The 11,169-nt window shown below is 43.9% G+C and overlaps 1 protein-coding gene across 1 annotated transcript; it reads right to left on the bottom strand.

Annotated features, from left to right (window-relative positions):
• Positions 1-2,415: 2,415 nt before the first annotated feature.
• POLR2M (RNA polymerase II subunit M) lies at positions 2,416-11,010 on the bottom strand. Its single transcript, XM_024767788.1, has 4 exons — positions 10,781-11,010; positions 8,410-9,057; positions 5,334-5,538; positions 2,416-3,582 (listed from the first exon to the last, which is right to left on the bottom strand). The coding sequence occupies exons 1-4, from the start codon at positions 10,891-10,893 to the stop codon at positions 3,436-3,438; spliced, it is 1,113 nt and encodes a 370-aa protein (XP_024623556.1). The 5' UTR covers positions 10,894-11,010; the 3' UTR covers positions 2,416-3,435.
• Between the last annotated feature and the right edge of the window lie 159 nt (positions 11,011-11,169).

Here is an 11,169-nt window from a genome sequence, read left to right as displayed (position 1 = left end):
TTCCCTTTCATCACTTTAAATACAACAGGCCACTCCCTTCTGGCTTATAGAGTTTCTGCTGAGAAATCAGCTGTTAACCTTATGGGAGTTCCCTTGTATGTTATTTGTCATTTTTCCCTTGCTGCTTTCAATAATTTTTGTCTTTAGTTTTTGCAATTTGATAACTATGTGTCTCGGCATGTGTCTCCTTGGGTTTATCCTGCCTGGGACTCTCTGCGCTTCATGGACTTGGGTGGCTATTTCCTTTCCCATGTTAGGGAAGTTTTCGACTGTAATCTCTTCAAATATTTTCTCGGGTCCTTTCTCTCTCTCTTCTCCTTCTGGGACCCCTATAATGTGAATGTTGTTGCGTTTAATGTTGTCCCAGAGGTCTCTTAGGCTGTCTTCATTTCTTTTCATTCTTTTTTCTTTATTCTGTTCTGTGTCAGTGAATTCCAGTATTCTGTCTTCCAGGTCACTTATCCGTTCTTCTGCCTCAGTTATTCTGCTATTGATTCCTTCTAGTGTAGTTGTCATTTCAGTTATTGTATTGTTCATCTCTGTTTGTTTGTTCTTTAATTCTTCTAGGTCTTTGTTAAACATTTCTTGCATATTTTCAATCTTTGCCTCCATTCTTTTTCCAAGGTCCTGGATCATCTTCGCTATCATTATTCTGAATTTTCTGGAAGGTTGCCTATCTCCACTTCATTTACTTGTTTTTCTGGGGTTTTATCTTGTTCCTTCATCTGGTACATAGTCCTCTGCCTTTTCATCTTGTCTATCTTTCTGTGAATGTGGGTTTTGTCCACAGGCTGCAGGATTGTAGTTCTTCTTCTGCTGTCTGCCCTCTAGTGGATGAGGCTATCTAAGAGGCTTGTGCAAGCTTCCTGATGGGAGGGACTGGTGGTAGGTAGAGCTGGGTGTTGCTCTGGTGGGCAGAGCTCAGTAAAACTTTAATCCGCTTGTCTACTGATGGGTGGGGCTGGGTTCCCTCCGTGTTGGTTGTTTGGCATAAGGCACCCCAACACTGGAGCCTGCCTGGGCTCTTTGGTGGGGCTAATGACAGACTCTCGGAGGGCTCACGCCAAGTACTTCCCAGAACTTCTGCTGCCAGTGTCCTTGTCCCCACAGTGAGCCACAGCGCCCCCACCCCCGCCTCTGCAGGAGACCCTCCAACACTAGCAGGTAGGTCTGGTTCAGTCTCCCCTGGGGTCACTCCTTCCCCTGGGTCCCGATGTGCGCACTACTTTGTGTGTGCCGTCCTAGAGTGGATCCTCTGTTACCCCAGTCCTGTCTAAGTCCTGCAGTCAATTCCCACTAGGCTTCAAAGGCTGATTCTCTAGGAATTCCTCCCCCCGTTGCCAGACCCCCATGTTGGGAAGGCTGATGTGGGGCTCAGAACCTTCACTCCAGTGGGTGGACTTCTGTGGTAGAAGTGTTCTCCAGTCTGTGAGTCACCCACCCAGCAGTTATGGGATTTGATTTTACTGTGATTGCACCCCTCCTACCGTCTCATTGCGGCTTCTCCTTTGTCTTTGGATGTGGTGTATCTTTTTTGGTGAGTTCCAATGTCTTCCTGTCGATGATTGTCCAGCAGCTAGTTGTGATTTTGGTGTTCTTGCAAGAGGGAGTGAGAGCACGTCCTTCTACTCCGCCATCTTGGTTCCTCTCCAGTCAGTTTGTTGATATCATTTTGTCTTCTGGGGGTCGTTCTCAGGATAAACATTCATTGGTGAAGAGCATTGGCTTTGGGGTTGGATGATGGCTTGAGTTTGAGGCCTGATTCCTTCCCTTGCTAGATATGGAAACCTACTGCTATGCCTCAGTTTTCCTCACTTACCAACAAGTTGATTTTAAAAGTTACAGTACACCCATAAAATGGAATATTCTGCAGCTATCTAAAATGCAAAATATTTAATATGTGAAAATGTTTACAGTGTTTAGAGCAGACTGTTAACCAGTTTATGATTGTATTATTGAAAATAGAAATGTATAGCTATGCATAGAAAGGTATGCATATGTACACGTACCCAAATGTTAACAGAGGCCCCCCTCAGTGGTAGGACTACAGGGGGACTGTGTGTATGTGCATGTGAGCCCTCCCATGATCCAGCTTTCCAGAAATAACATGTATTCATTCTATAAAGAAGGAGCATCACATAACTTTAGGATGTGAAATCATTTACAATTAGTTTTAAAAACTAAAAATAATGGAATTGTTTGCTCAGCATATTTCTACATTTGCTTTTTGTTGGGAGGAGGGCAAAAGGGAGATGGAAAGCAGTAGCCGTTCCTAGAAGGACATGACATAGAACTGAGCCCTTCCTATCACATGTACATCTGCCTAAATGTATTCTTGATCAAATTTCATAAACAAAGTCTGCTTTAAAGTTAAGTTACATTTAATTAAGCACCAGTAAAACATCACTATTAGCATTTTGAAGTTGCTCTAATTAATATTTTATTCTTTCAACAGTGTTTAAAGGCGCCAACATATTAGACAAAGAAAACTTTGATAACATGTGTTAATTTCTCTGGAGACAACCATGGTCCTTTAAAATTGCATATATATGAGATTGAGGTTTCTGCAGTGTACATAAGCCTCATCTGGGGGGGGGGCGGAAAAGCAACATATTGATAACAAACCAATGGTAGCTTTAAAAAAATTTTTGGTTTTCTTATCAAACTGAATCTATCATCTGTTAGAACAATGAAGTCAAGTCAGGCCAGGCCTATGAACAGCTACTCCCTTCACGTACATCAGTCATCTTAGACTTTTCCTGTTCATGTTACTCCAGACAAATCTGGTCACCTAGAAAGACCATCCACCCTCCAGCATCAACTAAAAGTACCCCTTATTCCTAATCAGAAGAAAGAAAACATTTTTCCTAAGGGAAGACAGAAGGAAACAAACATTTTAAGCATTTTCTATAAGTGTCTTCCTTGGTATTTCACATCCAATCCTGTAACAGCCCCATGCAACATGCACAAAATTCTCTAGACTGCTCCCTTCATTACTCAAAAAAGGAGAGAACTATATTTTCATAATTCATTTTAGGTGATGCCTGGGACAACTAAATAATTCACTGAAAGACATGTAATAAATGCTATTTGGTAGAGGTAAGTATAAAGAAAAAAGCAGTTAATCACCTGCTTTCATTTGGCTTAGAGAAAAAAATGTGCTCTACTATATACTAAAATATCAGACCAACACACGACATACTGCAAAAGTTTAATATAATGTGATTAAACACAATATTCAAATATTAAACTCTTCAAGCACATGAAAGTTAACTTCTGAAAGTGGGCTATTTTTATAGCTTCCTTGTTGTAACTTGACAAAACTCTTTCTCTCAACCATGTCTGACACTGATCTTGATACTTGTTAGAAAGTCTGATGTAAGATAATGAGATCTCAACAGGCAGAGATTTAGGAGAAGATCCAAATGCCCATCTTCAGAATTCGTCATCGGAGGACTGATCATCGCCTTCATCCCTTACTTCTTGGTATTTCCTCGAAGACTCCCCTTCTGGATTATAGCTCTGCATTTTAATATTCAGTCTTTCAGCTAATTTTTGTGCTGCGAGCTTGGCTTGCATCTCCTTTAAAACAAAAAATGAAGCAAAAATTATACACTCACACCTTTTCCCTACAATTTTTCAATGGGAAGTCATTGGAACACAACCGGAAATAAAGGGGCATTCCAGCCCAGTCAGTGTTCTCTACCGCACTCTGTGTCTACCACAGACACCACATGGCAGGGCTGGGGAGAGCTACTACTAGCCTGCTATAGTGGTGATGACAGACTTCCACTGATAAACCATGTGCACTGAAATATCCACCTCTACATGAGAAACTGAGGAATCAGCTTAGCACTACGACAGTTATAAACATGAAAACATTTTCAAGTATGTGGGCACGTGCATGTGTATATACAACCCTGAAGAACAATCTGAGCTATCAAATGTCAAAAATCACTAATGCTGTACTGATCCTCCAACTGGAAGAATCTTCTTTCCTAGATTAAATCATGGTTTCCAGGCTTGAGACTTACATTTCGATGCCACAACGAAAATCAAAGAATACTAAAAACTGATTATCCCTCTCCAAATTAACTCCCATAAAAAGTACTATGCAGGAAAAAGTCTAAGTAAGTCTTAGACATTGGCACTGTGCTTTTATACATGCAAAGACACCGTCACTGACTGATGGCAGGTGGCAATGCTCATTCCTACTCTGGCTCTTCACTTTTCTCAGACTGCCCCCCCAAACCACTGGAACTTGTTTATGTCCCTCCCCTAAGGCCACGGATAGCACAGGTAGGTGGGACTGAAGTGGAACTAGTACTAGCAAGGAAACCAATTCCAAACTGAATGGTTTAATTCAGCCTAAAAGTAACTTCGGACAGGCATTTAGGATCAAATAGACAACTTAAAAAATAATTCCTCAATGCTTAGTTACAACCAGGCAATAACTTGAATGCACTGAGAGGAAGAAAACTGGCTTTTAAAAAGGAGTGCCTTGAAAATCCCAATCCATGCCAACGGAGCTTTTATGGAAAGCCAAGGCAGAATAACAACCGAATTTTGTAGTAAGTGACATATTGTACCCCATTAAAATCTACCTAAGCAAAACTAGGTTTGGCTGCTATTTTCCTGGAGGCTCTAATTATTACTATTTAAGTATATCAGACCCTTTCTTTCCTCCCAATGGTCCTCACACTTAATTTTCTCCCATCCCATTATTTTATACCCAGACTGTCAACATACATATTTAAAGTTCCATGCAGAACACACAGATCTTTGAAGAAAGTGCTATCCAAAATTAAGTGACCAAAAGTAGAAGATGCTTCAGTCTTCACAAGGGCCTGCAGGCCTGTGTATCCGACCCCCTCTGTTCCTAACACACCACTACCTCCCCATCCCTCTCCTGCTCTCCCTGTATCGAAGGGGCTTGGAAACCACACTTCCTTGATTCTCTTAGCAGGGTTCCAATCAGATTCCACCACTGACAAGCTCTCGCATAGGTTTTTTAAGGTGGAAGACCAGGAAGAGATACTACTGCTACCTACAGCCTGGGCTTTCAGAGATGTGAAATTTTGCAGTAGTCTCCCCATATTTCCTGGAAAATACCACCTTGATGTCACAGATAGCTGTTCCCTGCAGTTCCAAAAAACTTGAGACTCTGCAAGCTAGAGGCACACATCTGAGACCTGATGTCGTCAGCTAACCATGTCTCTAGCACCTAATCCCTTCTACTAAATCCCGCTCTCCCTGGAACAACCTGGAGTAAATTCTGACTTACTCAAGCAGCGTCCAACATGCAGACAAGAAACAAGTCATATCCTAAATACCTCATAACTCTGTTTCTGCTGTTTCTGAAGTGCCAGTGACTCTTCTGTGGAGAGCAGCTGTGTAGGCATGTGGTGGAGTGGCAGAAGCCGGGCTGCTGTGATGTCATCGAGATGCTTCCTGTCCCTGTGCCGTCTCTCTTCTGAGGAGACAGGAGACCCCCTCCTCTGACAAGGACTCAACGAATCACGTTGATGTGAAGGTAATCTGAAGGAAGCAACACTTATGTTACACCACCAGACTACTTCCTTTTCATAGACACGTATTTGCAACATTCATACACACAAATGTGGCCTTTAACCTTGGCAATTAATTCTTCTACAAAAGTAATAGTAAGCCCTTTACCACTATTTACATGTGTAAATAAAACTTTTTTTTTTAACATATTTACCTCAAAAACAGAAATATTTAAATTGGCACCTTTTTGGCAAGTAATTTGACAACGTGTGGGTCTAACAGATAATAGGTTTAGATAGAGTCTTTGCCTTTCCCTTCTCTCTTCAGCTTATACTTGAGCTGAAGTCTGTTTTCATTCAAAAAACATTTGCAGGGGCTTCCCTGGTGGCGCAGTGGTTGAGAGTCCACCTGCCGATGCAGGGGGCACGGGTTCGTGCCCCGGTCTGGGAAGATCCCACATGCCGCGGAGCGGCTGGGCCCGTGAGCCATGGCTGCTAAGCCTGCATGTCCGGAGCCTGTGCTCCGCAACGGGAGAGGCCACAGCAGTGCGAGGCCCGCATAACGCAAAAACAAACAAACAAACAAAAAACCCAAAAACATTTGCAAAGGGGCTTACTGTCCAGCAGAGGGAAATAAACTTGTAAACAGTTTCAGTATAGTATAATATCACAGGTGCCATAACATAGGCCCACACATGGTACACTGGAACAAAAAGGCGGCAACGGCCAGTTGTAATAGGAGACAGGGTGGTTGTCAGAAGCACTTCAAAAGAGTGCAATTAGGGCTTCCCTGGTGGCGCAGTGCTTGAGAGTCCGCCTGCCGATGCAGGGGACACGGGTTCATGCCCCACTCCGGGAAGATCCCACATGCCCGCAGAGCGGCTGGGCCTGTGAGCCATGGCTGCTGAGCCTGCACATCCAGAGCCTGTGCTCCCCGCACGGGAGAGGCCACAACAGTGAGAGACCCATGTACCGCCAAAAAAAAAAAAAAAAGTGTGCAATTTGAGAAGTTTCAGAATAATAAGAATTTGGCATGTAAATTATGGGATCCCTGATGGCATCCCAGCAGGGAGTGAGGAGTGACAGGGCTGCAGCACACAGGAAGCACTGGAAGTGGAGAAAATGGAAAAGGCAGCAAGATACAGCTGGCGGAGTAGGCTGGGTCCAGTCCACAGAGAAGACTTCTATTCTGTGTAACAGGTTCAGGTTTACATTTACAAACTGCACTATGGCAGCAGTGGAGAGGATGGACTGATAGAGTTAAGACTAGGCCAGGACAGACCACAACTATAGCCTAAGAGAGCAATGAGAGTCTTCACTTTGACAGGAGAAAGGATGAACATAACAATGATTAGAGTTGAAGGTCAAGGAAATATACTGTCAGGTTCCATGGCTAGAAGATATGGAAAGGAGGGAAAGAAAGAAGGTAGTGGCACTGCTGACTTAGGGAATATGGGAGAAAGTAGTTTGGGAAGAAATGAGTTCTACTTTGTACCTGGTAAACCTAAGGTGCCACAGATCACCCCCACATGGTCGGGTTTCACAGCTACACAAATCTGAAGTTCTGGGAAGACTTGGACTAGAAGTAGATGATGGGCGGCCTCCAGCATCCAGAAGAGCCAGAAGAGCATGTAGGAGGCCAAAGGAAGAGTAGAAAAGAAGCCAAAGGACACCCTTATCCCACCTCCCAACCTCCATTTTTCTACAGCCTGACTTACCAAGGCCCAGCCTGTTGATAACTGCACTTCTGTCTCTGTCTCTCATAAACTTCCCTTGGGAACCCTCCATTGATACTCCCTTACTCTCCTCCCACTTCCAGCTAAATGACCATAAAACAGAGCCAGGATCAGTGTATTCTCTGTTGTATATATTGACTAGATGAGGCTTCTGGTCTTCTGCCTCCCTAGAAGTGGGGAAAGATACCTCACCACGCACAAGATGACCAAATAATCCACGATTACTTTTTATTCCTAACTAAAAGTTAATGTAAGATAATTCTGGTTTTCTATGCAGAAGAAATAGTTTTGAGGTTATAAAAATGAATGGTAAGATAGGACTAAACTTTAAAGTCTCTATAACAAAAAAATTGGTTTTAAGTATTTTTACCTATATAGGCTTTCAGTTTTTCAAAGAAAGGCAGTAGTGGTTAGACTTTGTATCTGATGTTACATTCTTATAAATCTACTCCCTGATTTGAATGTTATATTTGCATATAAATAAATAATACTCTTTGCAAAGAGCTTTTGTTTTTCTGAAGATCTCGGACACAAAACTATGACAAGGACCTTAGAAGCAGGGTTCATTTGCTCCTCCTGCCCAAATCTGTTTTCAGTTTTTTTAACCCCTTCTCAGCTCCCTTCCTCCTGAAATTATTATACAGTTTAACGTTCTTCCAAGTGTGTAAGCCGCGAGTCCTCATCTAGGTCGTAAACTCCATAAGGAGCAGAATCTTTACTCTTGTACGGCCACAGCATCTGCTGCTTACATATAGTGAGCACACAAATATTTTTTACTGAGAAAGGCTATCAGCTCCTGCAATTGTTTTCCCCTTAGCTTACAGTCTAGTCAAAGGGGGAACTACATACCAGAAAATGGTTCTGGAAAAAACTGTAATAAATTCTCTAACTCCATGTTTAATATGAGACATTGCTGAAGTCTCCTGAAATTTAACACTCCATCTGTCATTGAAGACCTTTTCAATTATTTGGCTAAAAAAACTAAAGCATTTTTCAACATGAATCCTCCACTCCAGCCAGGCTAGTTTCCCTGTTTCCACAATACCCTCATTCCCAAGTACAAGTAGTTCTCACACCAAGTCCACTGACCTTAAAGCATTCTCCCAGTTTTTTGAGTTTAACAGACATTATGTTCCTGTGACAAGCCTGCTTCTGATGGTACTTACACATTGGTTTTAAATTTATGCTGTAGGGGCATGGGGTTTTTGGCTCGCATTTCTAGCACTTCCATGTAATGAGGCTTCTTCTGCAGCCCACTGCAAAGGCCGGCCAAGTTCTCAGGACTCTGGTTTTCTTCTGAGTGGTGTTCAACGGGGTCCGCAATGGTGATCCTTTGTAATCTATCAATAAACAGGTCGTCCGAGCTGCTAGGATGGTCCTCCACTTGACTTGAAGCACGATGCTGAGTGAGGGGCTCACTAGCTGCAGATGAGGAAGGCGTGGCAGTTCTGATGCTGGAAGCTGGGCGTTCGCTCACTGTGTGTTCCGCCTCAGGGGCCGCAGCATCGCCTCCGAGAGTCGGACGTGCCAGTCCCTGTTGTTGTGAGGTTGTCTGAGATGATGTGATGTTAGCTACAGAGGAACAGCCAGGAACTGGTGATGAAGTATCAAGTATCTGGTCAGAATTCTGGACCTTATCTGTGTCGCCATCAACAACCGTAATCGCTTTTTGCCTCTCCTTACAGTCTAAACTAATGGGATGAAAGAGTTCACTTCTTCCTCTAACTTCTTCCCGTTCTGCAATGGCAGCTTTCAGTTTGGCGACGGAGTCTAAGATCTTTTTACCTTTGTCGGGCAATTTGCAAATGAATTTTCTGGCAAAAGGAAAAGAACAGGTATACATTAGAGACAGCCGTGTTTTTAAACTTGAGATATACAGACAAAAAAGCATTATTCTCAAAGGGAGAAGAATCAATCTTTAAGTCAAAAATCCAATTTCCAACTGGCCCAAAACAGGAATGAAATAAGAGAATCATTATCCAAATACCCCCCAAAAAGAAGGGGCTGCAGGAAGAATAGGGAATATGCCTCATTTGTCTCATCTAATTAGAATTTCTGCAGAAGTATTTTAAGCATGATACTAATAAAAGACATCCCCCAAATCATCAGTTTTTAAAAGTGTGATCTCCAAGACCTTCATGGGGAGGGGAGGTGGATGGATCTGCAAGATCAAAACTATTTTAATAATAACACTAAGATACTATTTGGCATCTTCACTCTCATTTTCTTACCATGAGTACAGGGGAGTTTGCCAGAGGCCACATGATACGGATGATATCATTGCTCTGATGGCTAATAGAATGTGTGTCCTTGTGTATTCTTGTGTTTTAAAGATTCTTACTTGTAATTCCTAAGACAATGATAAATATGAGTAGATATGACACACAAGAGCTCTTCAGGATGCCGTCTTAAGAGTAAAAGGGGTCCTAAGACCAAAAGTTAACTCACCACTGTAAACTAAAATCCCATTCTCACAAAGTCAAAATAGTTGTAAGAAGCCCCCCAAGTGATCATTTGCCCCTTTTGCTAAGTGGCAGAAGTTCCTTTTCTGATTTCCTTTTCTTCAGCCATACAATAAAATGGGAAGAGAAGGTTAGATCTCAGGCCCCCTATTCTTTATGACACGACATTCATTCCCCCAATTCTAACTTAACATCCGTCTCCAGTTGCGATGCCCATGTTTTCCCAACCTTCTCTCTCTTTCTTGAGCCTCCTGACCACTTCTCCAGCTTTTAATCAGATACAATTAACTCTTCCATCAACTCAGCTCTGGTAAATCAATCTCAGACCTATTCCCCTCCCCCAACTTTCCTATTTTTATTAATGGTGTTCCATACAGGCTGGAAACTTCAGCCATCTCTGTCGACTACATATTCAAATTATCCTACATCTGATGAAGTTTTCCCAATCCCACAACTACCCTTCTAGTTCACTTTCTTACAACTCCCCTACTGGGAACCTCTCTGAAAATATCCTCCTACTCTCTTCTGCCTCTTATTCCTTCAAACTATCCTGCACCGACCTGCTAAAATCAGCTTCCTAAAAAATCATTTTCATTATACCGATCCTCTGCTAAAACCTATTAAGTCTACCAGCTGAATGGGAGTCAAACTTTCTTTGCCTAATAAAACAACTCTTTTATCCCACTCTTCCCATTTCCTACAGTTCCTGTAAAAATAGGGTCTACAGATGAAATTGACTAGATGTTTGGGGCACTACTGGGGAGGAGGGAAGGAGAAAGGATTTGGGATACAGATCCCCCGCTTCGGAGAACCGACACAGGAGCTGGGTAAAACCAACGAGGAGCTGATGACGAGCTGAAACGCTAGGAAGCCATCCCCACAGGCGCCCCGCGCCTGGCTGGAAGCGGTCGGCTCTGCGACTGTAGGCCGGCCACTCGCCCGTGGGCCTGGAATGGACCTGACTGAAGCAAGGTCACCTTCCAGGGACGGGATCGGGGTGGGGGCGGGGAGGGACGCGTCCCAGGGAGCTTGAACCCGAGGAGCCCGGCGGTGACTCGGCGGGACCCAAGCTTACACGTTGCGCAAAAGTCTCTCCTGGCGCTTCAACATTTCCCGCAGCTCCGCCAAACTCCGCTGCCCCAAGTCCTCGGGAGCTTGGGGCTCGAAGCCGCGGGGCAGCGAGAACATTCTGCGGGGGCTGAGGCTGGCGAGGCGGCGGGCACTCGGCGTCCTCGGCAGCCCCTGAGGCTGGCGGTGGATCCGCGGCCGGCGGGGACTCCGGCGAACGAGCGGGAGTCGCCATTTTCCCGGAAGAACAGTCTTCTTCTAGCCGAATCGAGCTTTATTGAAACGCCGGAAACAAACACGGACAGGGAGGAGGGGTGGCCGGAGGGGCGGGAAGGAACGGAAGTTGCAGGGTGACGTCAGACGCCGGCGAGGCGCGCTTTCGAGTTGCTTGTTCTT

This window comes from Neophocaena asiaeorientalis, unplaced genomic scaffold, assembly GCF_003031525.2.
Source record: "Neophocaena asiaeorientalis asiaeorientalis breed wild unplaced genomic scaffold, Neophocaena_asiaeorientalis_V1.1 scaffold71, whole genome shotgun sequence".
Lineage (NCBI taxonomy): Eukaryota > Metazoa > Chordata > Mammalia > Artiodactyla > Phocoenidae > Neophocaena > Neophocaena asiaeorientalis.
The sequence above is the reverse complement of the archived record's forward strand: the minus strand, read 5'-3'. Positions and strand labels throughout refer to the sequence as shown.